Here is a 16,056-nt window from a genome sequence, read left to right on the forward strand (position 1 = left end):
TTTAAAAGCAAAGAAAATACCACAAAAATTCACCATATCTTTATAAGAGAAAACGTTTCGGAGTCCAGCTCCATCGTCAGTTCAAACCACAAAATTCTGTTCAGAAAAAGTTCAGTCCTAGAAACACAAATAAATCAATTAGTAAAGTAAATGCACTAAAATAAATAGATAAAACATGAAAATAATGCTAGTAAACGTAAACGGCCTATCTATTTACTATTTCAAGAGGAAAGGAGCTAAAAGCAGCATTCAGACTAGGCTTCTGTTTGAATATATACAGGGATTCTAAAATTCGTAGATCACAAACACCGGATGCGGAAGCTAGAATTTTGAAATCACTATCAGATACAGAGGTGTTGCACTGCTCGGCATGAACACGTACAGCAGAATGAGGTGGATAAGAATCCCTGTATATATTCAAACAGAAGCCTAGTCTGAATGCTGCTTTTAGCTCCTTTCCTCTTGAAATAGTAAATAGATAGGCCGTTTACGTTTACTAGCATTATTTTCATGTTTTATCTATTTATTTTTAGTGCATTTACTTTACTAATTGATTTATTTGTGTTTCTAGGACTGAACTTTTTCTGAACAGAATTTTGTGGTTTGAACTGACGATGGAGCTGGACTCCGAAACGTTTTCTCTTATAAAGATATGGTGAATTTTTGTGGTATTTTCTTTGCTTTTAAATTCCTGGTTAACTTGCGATTCAAGCAAACAAGTGATTTTAATACTTAAATGGTATCGATAAGAAAATAATGGGTATAAAAACCACTGTTTCTTAGCAAGTAGACTATTTCTCATATTGTAGGCCGAATCTATCATTCCTGAAAATGGTGTACAATATATAACAAACTCATCCCATTAGCGTTGGAACGAAACATCGTTCCTTCATTAATCAACGTTAACCACACTGATTTCTACGATAAGATAAATTAATATATTTGACCGAGTTTTGCCGAATCGTGTATAAACAAAAGTGACTTACAGCTTACAAAAATTGTCCCAATAGTAACAGCTATTGAGACAATTGATCTGCCTTCACAACACTGCGTTCAGCTCTGACCATCCATATGTAGACGGTATTTCCGGTGACGTCAGCCAGCAGACGAGCGGACGCAGTAAAAAGAAGTTAGAAAAAGATCGGACGGAAAATTTGCTTCGAGCAAATAAAATTATAACTAAGCAGCCAAACATAACATGGGCAATCATAACATCGTGTTTAAGTATATTTTTGCTGTGGATTTGAAAATGCTCTATGTTTATTTAATATATGCTATATGCTTTTCATACTTTATGCTTTTTTAAATATTTTAAATGTATTATCGATATGGATATGGACTACGACAGTGAAATTACTTATAATACTTTCTTATCGCAATGATTTGATACTCAGGCAATAAAGTGAACTGGTGATTCACTACTGAAACTACTTCAGCCAGTTGGTTAATTATTCAAACTCTAAGTTCACAACGAGCTCATAACAGTGGAAAAATTTCGCCTTTTTCAGAATACCATTTCTGGATTTAAATGAGACTAACAACTGATACGAAGCTATTTCTGTTATGGCAGTTCCTTTTACAGCAAGAGAAAACTAATTTTTTTTAAGTGCGTGCAGGCAGGAAAGCAAATAAAACGTATTTGCTAAGAACGCGCCGTGCCTGTTGTACTAATGCGTTTCAGCATCTCGCGATATCCTGGCGCCTATAAGAATGACGTAACGTCGCTGGCGCCTCTATATAGCGACATGTGGTTGCCACCATATGCATTCTTTGGCTGCGGAACGTTTTGATCGCACCAACATGAACTTGATTTATCTCGAGGAACGTACACGAAGAATATTACTGCAATTTGTAGTGCTATTTTTTGTAATATTTACAAATGAGTCACTACCTATGACTGAGTATAATGATTTAGCCGCGCAGGACATACGTATATTGAGTGCCATGCAGATTTACAGATATTTTACACAGGAACATTGCAAACTAACATTTTCACAGGATAACTTTGCATCGGTGTTGCTTTCTCACGAATTTTTCGGTTCCGTAATGCGCACAACAAATCTTTGAGGAGAAAAACCTTGTTTTCTTCCAACGTTTATTCTGTGTGTCGACTAAACGCCATTATATGAGAACAACTTGGATTCGGAATGACCAAATCTTCACCTTATCATACCGATCATGGATTGTTCGATTTTCGGCACATGGAATAATTTTTGAGCTAATATCTACTTACCATTTACACACTTCGAAATACTTCTCCAACCAACAACCATTTTGTAGATTTCGATTTCGATAATGTATAAAATAATATGCAGAAAGCGATAGGGCTGCTTTATGGTTGACCATAGTGACAAAACACTGTGAGTACGACAGAAACCTTGCAAAATTCGGATGGTTATTGCCAGTTCAACGACTGAATTTGAGGAACATGTTATGATTTAGATGATATATAATATCTCATTACATTTTACATCTTTGAACATCAAAACTGTCCAATGACACAAAGTTTAGGCATCAGTCCTTGTTTGTTTAGTTTTGATTTGGTGTGAAATATTTTCAAGCCCGTACGCTTTCCGATCCCCAAAAAAAAATACGATCCATTCAAAATAAACAAAATTATCTTCATAGACGAAATATATTCCAGACACGATATCATTTAAAATTTTTTCGTTATCACAAGTGATAAAAAATGCTAATTGATCTCATTGCCTTCACGCCGGGAAAAGAAAAAATAGAAAAAAATTGCCTGAGACAGCATCAAAGGCCTTGGCAACTTAGCTGGAGCGCTAAAAGACTCTTGGTTTCTGTCGCAGGGAAGTTATGTCACCGGATCAACATTCAGATCTTTAGAAATAACACTGAACTAATAATATTTAGAGATAAGACCAAATATAGTGATATTGCGGTACACCCTTACTTTTATGTAACATGAGACATTATTATAACTAAGAATTTTGATTTCACCTAATGGAATTCAAGTAATTAATCAACTGATCAAGTGATAATTTCCACATTATTAAACAGAGGTGGCAGTGATCTATTACACGAGTTAGTTTGCATTGTGGTTTGTGCCAACCTGCTTACCGACACGGTACCTACAGTACGCCCGATGTTTTAATTAATGATGACTCACTACAAAGAATTGCATCGGAACGGTCGAGGTGGAAGCGCAGAATGCACCGGTCTGAACTGACCCAATGGTTACGTGAATTACTATAAGTCCTGACATGAACCGAAATCATTCCTACGGTTCAAGATATGAACCATAGGAATGATTCATGAAACCATGAATCATTCCTATGTGTGGCACGCACCAACGCCTTACGATGGTGCGTGAGCGGTAAGATGCACTGAAGAAATGAAGTTGATAAACTGAGATCAATGCGAACCTATTTGAAACAACCAAGTTGCTGGTTGAAGTCGAGGTAAAATTCAATCATATTCTTAATAAAGGAATGATATGAATGATACGATAGAGTAATGAACCAACCACAGATCCTGATGTAACAACTTGTCCTGACCAAACGAGTGGCTCAACTCTCATCACAGAAGCGCAGTTTTTTACAGGCAAATGTTCATTTAGTTCATAAAATAACGGACAATAACCAATAGATATCGCAGTGTTACACATCGTCAGCTCAAATTTTAAAACTTTGTTGCGACAAACTCAAGTGACACTACAAAATATGCAGGGATAGCAGAATTGTTTACCGACGTTTACAGCGACGCACTCTGCCACAAGGTCAGCTGGCAACTGAGGTTGGATGCCATCATGCCGCTTGCACTTATAGACGCACTTGTTCTCGTCGGGACCGGCAGCCACAGCTGGGCCACAGATACGAACTCTGCAATATTCTGGGAAACGTTTGCGCCGACCTGAAATAGATTCCTCTGTACTGGAGATTTTAAGCTATGCTTTGTCGGCGGATATTCTCGGAAAACCTTAACAAGTTGACTCCGAAGTGGTACATATGCGTACCACGAAATGTATTTCTTCAGGAGGTAGTGGTACATAATTCAGGTTGCCTGAAATCGGCTAAATCCGAGAACAAAAAAGGCCAAAAAAAGCCAATGACTCAATATATACTAGTTTATTTGTAGGTTCCGTTATAAAAATTCTATTTATTTTCTTTTTGCAGTATATAAAATTTAATTAGGAAGCACCCTTATCATAAATTTTAGCTGGCCAACGCAATTGAGAAAAACTAAATAACGGAATTTGTCCGGAAATAATGACCGTCTGGCAACCCTGTTTAAAAACAGTACAAAAATGAAATAATAGTACAAGATGAAGCAATCGTAGTCAACGTGTTAAGCCAATCGCACAGGATAACCGCGACGGGATTCTTAGCATCTTATCTGGTTTCATAGAATGACGCAATAGGAAGTTATCTCCAGGTTAGAAACAGTAGAAACGCTCAACATGAATCTGGTGAACTTGTACATTTAAAGTTATTTGAGTTTAGTCATTGTTTATTAAGGATGTTTAAACAAATTGATAATTACACAAAGGTTTTTCTGAATTTACCAACACTAACCGTTTCACGGTATTTATTTTTCAGCGTCTTTTATTCATGTTCTGTTTAAATTTTGTATAAAAATACGAGTATTAAAAACGGAACACGATGATGAAAAGATCGATGAACGATATTTTTTAAAACAACGATGTAATTAAATGCTTGAATGGATGATTTTATTGATATCATCGAGGTTTTTAGCAGTAATTTTATATGAATAAAAATTCAATGATTTTATTTTACGTTAGTGAACAACTAACCTCACTGGTTAATAGGTCGGCATTGAATTAGTTTCGGACCTTATTAGTTTTTAAATAATTAGTTTTTAAATAATAATTAAAGGATACTAAAAATTTTATGGCTAGCCCTAACCCCTACGATTTTGAAATGTGCAATTGACTAAAAATATTGTTTTTATCATGAAATGCAGGGTTTCTCGTCTGCACTACAACTGTTAAATAACCTCACCTATAAGCTCCTCGGGAATTTCATTCAATCGTTTAATTACCAACAGTGCGTTTCACTGGCAATCTTGCGTGCACGGTTTGAATAATTAACCCTTGTGAAATGTTTGTATTCGTGGATGATAAATACGAACAGTGAATACTAACGATAAACGATAGTAATCTTAACCCGGCCTCTACTGCCGTATTTAACTCACCGGGAACATAACTTTGAACTTAAATTATACGTAAACAATTGAGTGTAGGCAGAGCTGGGCAGCGCTACTTTGAAATGTAGCGGCGTTACCGCTACCGCTACATGCTCTAAATGTAGCGGGCGCTACCGCTACCGCTACACCCACTAGATTGTAGCGAGCGCTACCGCTACCGCTACAGTAAAATGTAGCGCCGCTACAATGGCCAAAATTATTGGAAATCTCTAAATATTTATTGTTCTGCTATTGGGATTTACTCATAAACATTTAATGGTAAAAAACATTTTCAAAACATATCAATGCAACTTTATTGCAACTAACCTAACCGAACTAGTGCGGGTTAGACACAGTCAATAAAAGTTACAGTTATTTTTATGTTTTACCTTCCCTACATGGATGTGTACTTTAATCTACCAATCTAAAAAATTATCCACATATACATATAAAAATCAGTCTTTTATTTGTATATACTGTATATATGTGGGTTATTTTTGAGATTGGTAGATTAAAGTAGACATCCATGTAGGGAAGGTGAAACATAAAAATAACCGTGTAAAAATAACTATAAGCAAATTGAAACATGAAAAAATACCTGTAAGTGGTAACTGGTAACAACTTAACAAGTAACAACAAACATGTTGACACTAGTAACAGGCTGAGGTTGACAACATTACACCGAAATCTGTCGTACAGTTTTATTCTGTAATTTGAATTATGTATGTATCATGCTGGTTTTTAAATAATATTTAATACTATTAAGCAAAATCTAAAGGCTTTATCTATAAATATAGCGGTAGCGCTGTAGCGGCAAAACCTCGTATCGCTACTTAAATATGTAGCGGGCGCTACCGCTACCGCTACATTGCCTTAAATGTAGCGCCGCTACCGCTACTAAAAATGTAGCGGCCGCTGCATGTAGCGCGCTACTGCCCACCTCTGTACAGTAGCAACCTGAGGACGTTTGTACGCAACAGAGAACATTTTAAAGTTGTCGTACGTGGCGGCAACCATCAGTGCAAGTCATTTTGCGCTCACTAGAACGTATCCTTTTAGGGAAGTAAGCTATAGTGACAATATTGCTCCGGTTACTCATGTCAGGCGGTAGAGGAATAATGACACTAATTTAAGAATTCTAATATAGAAAAATGTAAACAATTGAGCTGCAGGAAAGGCATAATAACTTTGTAGGCCAAAAGTTCCCCACAAATAAATAAATAATCATCATAACGCCGGGATCAATAACAATTAATTTTCGGTTCTATTCTCAAATAACACCAACATTATAATAGTTCCTACTGATAGATATACCTCTGTAGTCTGTAGCTGCTTGCACACGTTTTTTTAATATATGCAGCTACTCCAATACAAATCTGTTTGATTTCTGCACGCTTCTACATGAACGCAGCTACAGGAACTAACCGCTTTCTTAACAGTTAATTTGAAACGTTACATCGCTTCCTTTTTCTATTTGCTAATTCTAAGACGAATCTTGACCACTATATTCAAGTATTGTGAATCTGTTTCCTGAGACTTGCCGGTACAAACTGGATAATCCTCAACGATGAGAAATGCTCGATTTTTCATGATGTCTATAGTTAATTGAATAGGCATCAATTGAGCAAGCACTCTAAGGGCAAATCATGTGATTGATAATTAAGGGCTCCCACGGAGTGAATATCGTCCAGTAAAGATATCGGTTAAATTATGGGTTTCCGTGGAATTTCTTTCGATGCGTGATATCGTTTTAATATTAAACCTGCAAATTAATTCTAATGCGTGTGAGTGAGCACATATTAAATCGTTCAGTACCAACAGCATACCTATGCTTTCTCGTCTATGAGTAAGTCAAGTGTTGCTACGAACGTCTATAGGATCGTCAGCCACCAGACGAACTGCAGCAACCAGACGTACGTTACGTATAAGTTGATATCTGAGTAAGCAAATTCCACGCCATAGTGCTACATCCGCTGCAAGCTTCACGGTCTGTGAGCTGAAGCCAATCAATGCAATGAAGAAGGAAGAAATGTAATGATTAGTACCAAGCCTACATGTGTTAAATTGAACGATCAGTTTCTTCGCAAGAAGCCTTTTTAATAGAATAGAATTGTCGGCGTTGAAGAAATAGGCCCATGGCCTGTTGCCGATTCTTGAACTTTTCATGACTTGATTCACAAGGGATCCGGCCTTTGGAACCCGATCTTTCCATAGCTGACGATTGATTGAGATAGCTGCTGGACTTATTGCCTGGTCCGTAATTTGCTAGGCATTTTAAGACTGAACATATGCTCCAGGAGGCTTGGAAGCTTCATAATCTTTAATCTTTCCTCATAGGACTTGCCTTTCAAGCCCGGAACTATCCTTGTTGCGCGTCTTTGAACACTCTCTACTAAATTTTTGTCCTTTTCAAATTTCGGTGACTACACGACGTTTCCAAACTCTAGGTTCGGGCGCACGACAGCAACAAACAACTGCTTCATTGTTTCTGCATCTATGAACTCGAAAGAGCGTCTGATCAGTCCAAGTCGTTTATTGGCTTTATTAACTTGACCTTAAATATGCTTAGAAAATTTCAACTCATTGTCGATATTAACTCGTAAATCCTTTTCCGTTGTCGACTTCGACATCATCACTCTGTCGTTGCAACCGTGTCTTCTCATACTGTAATCTTGCTGTTCATTATTAATGCCAAGGTGGATAACTTTACATTTGTCAGCGTTAAAACGCAGCTGCCACTTATCAGCCCAGTCAACCAGCCTGTCAAGATCACCTTGCAACTGTATTCTTTGCGACGTATTCACTGTATTATAAATTTTTGTGTCGTCAGCATACATCGAGCAAACGCTAGACACAGCTTCTGGCAGATCGTTTATAAACGCAACGAATAGAATAGGCCCGAGAACACTTCCTTATGGCACGCCGCTGCGCACTGAAGCCCAGTCTGATACGGACCCATTAATACTGACACGTTGTCGCCTCCCTACTAGAAAATCTCTGATCCATTTGAGTACATTACCTTCAATTAATGGCATCTGAATTTGCATAAATCCTAAATGTCTGCCGAATAGGTAATGCCAATTTACATAAAGACATATTAATATCTTTATTTGGTGTGGATGGTCATTTGAATTTCCTGGTGAGTTTTCAATCATTCCATTGTATTCTGCCTGCCTGCCATTGTATTCTGCACAATGCTGTAAGAACAATAATGTCTTAACATCCAACTTTAATTTTTTAATTACCTCTTTTCGGGTAATGCTGTCAAAAAACTTTCTCTGAATTTGGACAGAATTGTGTATTCCCTACTTAGTTTACCTTTATTTTTCTCATAGAATAGAAGTGTCGGCGTTGAAGAAATAGGCCCATGGCCTGTTGCCGATTCTTGAATTTTTCGTGACTTGATTCACAAGGGATCCGGCAATTGGAACCCGATCTTTCCATAGCTGACGATTGATTGAGATAGCTGCTGGACTTATTGCCTGGTCCGTAAGGTGCTAGGTATTTTAATTAAGACTGAACATATGCTCCTGCATAGCTTCGTCTAGTCTGTTCATGAAGGCGTTCTTACTCGGAGCGTCAACGATGACATGTTTTCCGTTTTGCCGCAAGTTAGGAGTCAAACATGGATGACGAATGTAGTTTAGGGGATTGCGTTGTCCCATATTTTGATATAATAAAATTCTGCTAAAATCACTTAATTGTATCGAGATTCACTGACCATTAATGCTCCTGAATAAAAATGACTACAGTTGAGTTCAGAGTCAAATTATTATTGTATATGACAAAATATTCTTTGTTGGAGTATACTTAGAAAACGATAATTTTAAGAGGGTATACTATGAGAAACGATCACCAGAGTGATGACTGATAAAAACCTGAAACTGCCTGCCATCATCGACTTGAAGAATAGGCCAAGTTGGCTTGATACTATTTTTTTTATCTCGAAATAATAAAAAAACAGGAAATTCTTTTCGGTACCGGGGAGATCAAACGAGTAATTTAAAAATTTCTCACTTCATCATCATTCATCAGGAACCTTTTTACAACACATGCAACAACAAACAGCCTATTTCCAAGACAAGTTTTTTTGTGATCATTTGAGTTCGAACGAAAAAAAATACGAAGTCAAAATTATATACGAAATTTGGTACCGATTAGGATGCACAGAAAGCAAATAAATTCCGCTCGTATTCATAAAAAAAGTTGTTTATATATGTCCTTAGCGATTGATTTGTAAATAAATACTCGTTGGCCACTGCAAACTTTGGAATTATTGTTATTCACTTCTGATAAAAATTCGAGCGCAATTCGATTTAGGGCTCTGGAATGGCAACAGCTTTAAGACAGTAGCGTCTTTCTGACTCGCTCATCTTCCTATTTTTCTTCCATCATCGTTCAATTAGGATCTCCTCGCGTAAGTCCCAATTTTTTGTGCTAAATTTTGGTCTCTAGGTACGTAAAAAGAATAACCACCGTAATGTGCAATTGCAAATTAAGGAAGGATTTTTCTTCAATATACGGACTTGAATAATCTTTGTCTTGTCTCACTGCATTATCATACTGGACCAGACTAAGAGCAGTCCAGACTTCAGCTCCCATCCACAATTATGTCACGTTCCGTATATTGAGTGCGTTTGCCTTATACAACATCATGTTTCCTTATTTGTTAACAAAGAGTATGTGAATGTAATAGGTCACTTGTTAGAAGTGTCAAGTACCAATTCATAACCTTGATACTATTTTCTTGCCAGAGTGAATGATGAGTTGATTCATGGATGATGAGTTAATTCGTCTCTTCCACCCCGTCATTTCTCAGTCGCCCTCTAGTTTTTTATTTAATTTATTTAATACAGTTAAATTCTTTCTTACTTTCTCGGCCACCCTGTGTCGTGCTCTTGCTTCCAGCTCCATTATTCAGCCCACCTTCCATTCCATGAGCAAACTCTCGTCCTCATTTCTGTTGTTCCGTCAACTCGCGTCAAGTGGGGGACGCAGCGTCTGTGGGCGTCGGTGGGGTGACATATTGGGGTCCTCACAGCGGCGGGCCCCGCAAGTGGGGTGACATGGGGCACGCGTAGCGTCGGGCCTCGTCGGTGGGGTGACATTGGGGTGGTGGCAGCGTCGGGCCTCATCGGTGGGGTGACATTGGGGTGGTGGTAGCGTCGGGACTCGTCGGTGGGGTGACATTGGGGTGGTGGCAGCGTCGGGCCTTTCGGAGGGGTGGCATTGGGGAGGTGGTAGAGTCGGGCCTCGTCGGTGGGGTGACATTGGGGCGCAGGTAGCGTCGGGCCTCGTCGGTGGGGTGACATTGGGGCGTACGTAGCGTCGGGCCTCGTCGGTGGGGTGACATTGGGACGTAGGTAGCGTCGGGCCTCGTCGGTGGGGTGACATTGGGGTGGTGGTAGCGTCGGTCCTCGTCGGTGGGGTGACATTGGGGTGGTGGTAGCGTCGGTCCTCGTCGGTGGGGTAACATTGGGGTGGTGGTTGCGTCGGGCCTCGTCGGTGGGATGTAAAGGGTGTCGGTGCAGCGAAGATGGGGCGAGGGTGAGGCGTAAGCAGTTCTCCGGTTGGGCGCAGTTTTGTGAAGGCTTGCCCAATGACTCGGAAAATATCTCATTTTCTTTCAAGGACTCGTCGGAATTCGCCAAATGTGCGGAGAAACCTAGAGCAAAATGACGATTTTATGGCTCGTATTTTTGGAAGTTTTTTAGAATTCTATAATATTTCTCCTCGGGTGCTGGTATCTGAAATGAAACGACGCACGGGTTGTTGGAAAGAACAATTGTTGCTATTCCTGAACTCCAAAACTTGAAAAAAATACCAATAAAATTTTAATTCGTGTCCGTCAAAAGTCACTCTCAGCTTCAGATTAATCAAAGTGTGAAGGTTTTGGTTAAATAATGTTAGATTGTATGATAATCCTGTAAATTATTTTGGCACAGCTCTCTTCAACCAAGTAAAATTTCAATCCCTTTATTCTTCAACTTCCACAGAAAAAGTACAGAACGAAAATTTATGCGAACAAGATGACATCATCTCTTTCTCAGTTTATAGATAATTTTTTACTAACTGACGTAGCCATGTTACATGGATATTGATTTTTTATTTACTTGATTATTCAGAAATTTTAATTGCGTAATTTATTTATCTGCCAGCAACTATTAAATAATTCAGGAATAGTCAGTGGGATATACTTCAAAAATGATGACAGTCCATATTTTTATTACAATTTTGTTCTACGTCCATGCATAACATCAATTCTAAAAGTCTGAATTGAAAAATTCCCCCAGCACATCGTGGCAAAAAAAAAAAAAAAGATATGTAGCGCCTGGGACGTGAACAAGTTCCTCGTTGTTCCGTAAACATGTCATCGCTTCTTTGAAGATCGAAACAGATTAAAATGACACTCCACCACGAAAAAAATATCGTGTTCATCAACGGCCGCTCGATGGCCATTCGCTGGCCATCGGTAAACCGTCCTAGGTTCACCACACGATCGCTCGAGCATTGTGGCTTGCGAAGCTGGAAGATTAAAGCGCCTCTGACAAAATATTCACAAGTAAAAGGCATGAGACTTTATTGATGTTAACATCGTCAAGTTTGATAGCGTGGAAAAACCCTAATGGAATTCTACGCTAAAGCGCGCGTCTCTTGAACGCAATTAACTTTTAATGGCCGCCAAACACCCCGATGGCAGTATCCGACGCAGGATCGTCGGAATACGGCACAGAATCTTTAGAATACGAAGCAGGATTGTCGGAAAATGACACTGAATCATCACGCGCTGGCTCAAAACTGGAGCGAGAAAGTCAGAATATCAGCTAGTTACTCAAAATCAAGATTCTAGTCCGATAAACGACTTCTCATTCTCGAGATAGGCTGACTCGACAGTGCATGGACAGTCAAATTATAATCGGATCAAAATTATTAATTAATAATTATGATTAATAAGTATGCCGTGAATTATGATTAATAATTATGCCGTGCCAGAATACGGATTCTAGCCTGCCTGTTAACAGACTTCGGATCTCAGCATTTAAACAGAACACGCTCAGGTGACGAAATTCTCTAAAATTTGTTAAATTCGAAAATTAATTTAGTTTTGAATCATCGAGCCACTCATTGAGTTTTGATTCTTGCATGTTCTTCTTGAAGTGTTTTAGAAAGGCAGTCGCGGAATATTTGGTATTTCCATCTAATATTGTGCCAGTTATCAAAACAGAAAGCATGGGCTTCTTCTTTCCGGTGTAATCATAGATGCTTAAGTCTTGTTCTCCAGTTTTAGGTGATGAATTGACATTAGTTCGAAATTATTGCTTGATTAAAACCATTCACATTAATTTTGCTCAAGTCTTTAGTCTTCACGGTATTTTTTCCTTTTTACAACACTTTACAACACTTCTCCTTAACTTCACTTCTTGTTGTTTGTTTGTCTGTCTGTCTGTCTGCTACAAATCTTATAATCGATATTTAACACACTTCTACCTGTCCCCTGTCCAATCGATCTAAAATTTGGCACACGTGCATAAAGTTGGAGACAATGCATGAATCAGTTGACAGAAAAAATCATTTTGAAAATTTACCAAATTTTGAAATTCATTGTACTTGTGTAACATCCAAGACACCAGATTCTTCAGAAGGGTTGTCTTTAAAAAGTAATTTTAAAACACATATTATTCTACAGTCTTTAGTAACAGAGGAAAGCGGATAATTAAAAATATGGTATATGGTGAAGTCTATGTTGAATTAATTGTATTTCCGATGCCCTATTTTTATAGAGTAGCGCGAGCATTTGCCGTTAATATCAAATTACGCATTCGCAAGTTCTAACCTGATTCTGTACCTCGGATTTTAGATAATTCAAACCCTGTAATTTCCATTTCCGAACATACTGACAGTTGTTTGATGTAGATAAGTCATTACTGATACTTCGCCTATTCGTATTGCGATCTCAATACACCCTCTTACAGTTGAGACTGGTAAGCCCATTCGTTTTCAGGATTGAAATAACTCCTTTGCCAGGTATGACAAACATGGCGAACAAGACCGTGAAGAAATTCTTTGGTCTGGAATACTTGGCATTATTGTTGTCGTTGGAAGGTGGGCATTGTTGTTGTCCTCTGAAGAGGACACTCGGTCGACCCTGTCCTTCGAGGGTCTGTCTGTGACAGCCATTCTCAGCGAGGCGATCTCCTTTCAGTTCTCACGTTCTCCGACCCTGCATTGTCGTCCACAAATTTTCTCTTCGAAGAAATATGTTCTGTAAATTTACCGGTTGAAATTGAGCGAAATTTGAATGAAAAAAGACAGTATTAGGTTAGGTAACGAAAAAAGGCTTGTAAGAAATATATGTACGAATATGTCGATACGTCTGGATGTAAAAAACATAAATATAACGATCAATTCATTTTCTGATAGGAAAAAAAATTGATCGTTGATCAAAATATTGATCAACGAAATTGACCAAAATAATTGCGACAGATCATGCGTTATGCGAAAGAGAGAAACAATTACGTTGGGGGAATTTTGAATCAGTAATGTTGAAACATGAATATTTAATTTCAGCATAGTGGGATGAACTTGAATAGATCAGAGAAAGTCGCGTCGAGAGAAAAAATATTTAGTGTTTTGATATTGAAAAAAAAGCACTGGCAAAAAAAGTCTAATAATGAATGTCTTCAATTGTTGACTAAAAAACATTGGATATCTGATATAACAAATTGAACCAAAAAACGCACAGGAATACTTTTTTGATACAAAACGTCTCAATCATGTCTAAGACATTGGCTATGAATGAACCAGATCTACAGAATTGGCCATTATGTTAGAGGGTAAAATTTGAAATCCATCGAAATATTATCCATATAGGGCTGATCATGAAATCGTTAATGCCATTGAATAAGAATGGTAGTTGTCTGCGAATAAGTTTCGAGTTCGTCTTTACTTCAAATTTTTATGTTAACATGATTCAAAGTTCTATCCGTTCGACAGGTTTGCAATCTGTTTTTTAATAATTAAGAAGCATTTCGGCTACATGGCTGAATTACATGTTCTAAATCATTATTGTCTACAATTATAAGTCAAGCAATGAGCTACGGCTGGACAAAATGAACAAAAATATAGAATATCCAAGTAATTCATAGCACATAAATTCTGTATATATTGGCATGTTCAACAATATATAAATCTCGTTCATGGTCGTGTAAAATTAATGTAAATAGATTTTATTTAAATATTACTGGTCATGTTAACACGAAGAACATAAAATACACGAACTGAAAACTCTGACTAAACAATCCACGTATATATCAGTAGATTTATTATGATTTATTTAACACGTAAGTATCAGCTGTCATTCAATTTTAATAGGCTAATGATGATTTATTCGTAAATGGCAACTGGCATAGCAAATTATTCTCGAACTTTGCATATAAAATTGATGCAATATAATCCATGCCATGTTTGAAGCTACAAAATGTACATTCTTTATTAAATTACATTTCGGTTTTGAGGATTAATTGTAATTCCTGGGCATTGTTTATCCGTCATTATCATATTCGTATATAGGCAGTCATGTTCGTTGGTCCCTCTTTTATGTAGTCTAAAATTTGAAATTTGTAAATCCAATTTTACGGTCAATTCCCATCAAATTTATTTCGAAACATTAATCTTTTCGTTGCTTTCTAAATTGAATATTTTGCCAGAGCGGGTCATTTTCCCTCGCCAATTTAAATTGTTTTTTGAGTTCCATACTGTGAGCCAAAATTTTCGAGCTGGAATTTGTGGCAGAGCGTCCAGCGATAGCAGCTGCAGTTGCGTGTAGCAGTTGATTATGCAGGTGCATGCCGGTCGCCTAAACTGCAGATGAAACAGCTGTTGTGGATGGAACAGCTGTTGCAAACTGAACAGCTGCTGCATGTGAATGAAGCCGCAGCATAAAGAAAAGCTGTCGGATATGAAGCTACGGGCACAAATTGTTAATATTAAATTGAAGTAAAGCTGTTTACGTAAGTTGGATAAGTTGGATCGCTAGTACAGTTTCAATGGCAGTAAATTTTATGCATGATATATTCATGATGTTGGATCGCTAATACAGTTGCTACGACAGCAAATTTTATGTATGATAAATTCACGGATGCTCTAAGGGTTACATCACAACAGTGAATCATAAATTTCTCGTATTACACATCTCGTCTTCCAAACAGCCGAGGAGGGTGTAAAATAACGCAATAAATTCTCAGGTATGCAGCGCCACAGGAAATTATGTTATTCAAGAGTGTTCACCGGCGAGAAAATAAAAGGAAATGGTCTTTTTTTCATTGGTCGTTTATCAGGAGCACAGGAGGGATGCTCGAGGCTGTAGACATTTCCTCGATGGAGGGGAATTGAGGGGAAACCTCGCTGCGACACGACAACCCTCAGCAGGTGCGTTGGGGCGAGTGGTTTGAAGGAGACGTTTGTGGGGAGGATGGAGGAGTGTACGCGACTGCTGAAAAGGTAAATTGGTTGAAGATTGGAGCTAGAAATTGATCAAAATTATTTATTCGTACTCTCGAAAACTGTAAGCGACTACTGAAAAGCTAAATTGGTTGTAGTAGTGAGCTAGAAGTTGATCAAAATTCTTTACTCATACTCTGTACGAATAAGGAAAAAACTGTTATGAATATTTACTATACTATTAATTATATTTCACCCCGAGGGTCGTCCCTCGAAAGGGAAAATATTAGAGAAAACAAGCGAGTGTACCAGGATGAAGAGTAGCATGAGCAATCAAAGTATTAAAACATTTTTTTACGAAGACCAATGAACCGAGACAGAAGCGCTATATAACATTAATAAAGGAAGAAGCAATAAGAAACTAAACGCGTTCTATGTGTTGACGGT

At 38.0% G+C, this 16,056-nt stretch overlaps 1 protein-coding gene across 1 annotated transcript; it reads right to left on the reverse strand.

Annotated features, from left to right (window-relative positions):
- Positions 1-10,082: 10,082 nt before the first annotated feature.
- LOC108667364 (uncharacterized protein DKFZp434B061-like) lies at positions 10,083-13,347 on the reverse strand. The gene is made up of 2 exons (XM_018154383.1): positions 13,248-13,347; positions 10,083-10,834 (listed from the first exon to the last, which is right to left on the reverse strand). The coding sequence occupies exons 1-2, from the start codon at positions 13,345-13,347 to the stop codon at positions 10,083-10,085; spliced, it is 852 nt and encodes a 283-aa protein (XP_018009872.1).
- Between the last annotated feature and the right edge of the window lie 2,709 nt (positions 13,348-16,056).

This window comes from Hyalella azteca, unplaced genomic scaffold, assembly GCF_000764305.2.
Source record: "Hyalella azteca isolate HAZT.00-mixed unplaced genomic scaffold, Hazt_2.0.2 contig400, whole genome shotgun sequence".
Taxonomy (NCBI): domain Eukaryota; kingdom Metazoa; phylum Arthropoda; class Malacostraca; order Amphipoda; family Hyalellidae; genus Hyalella; species Hyalella azteca.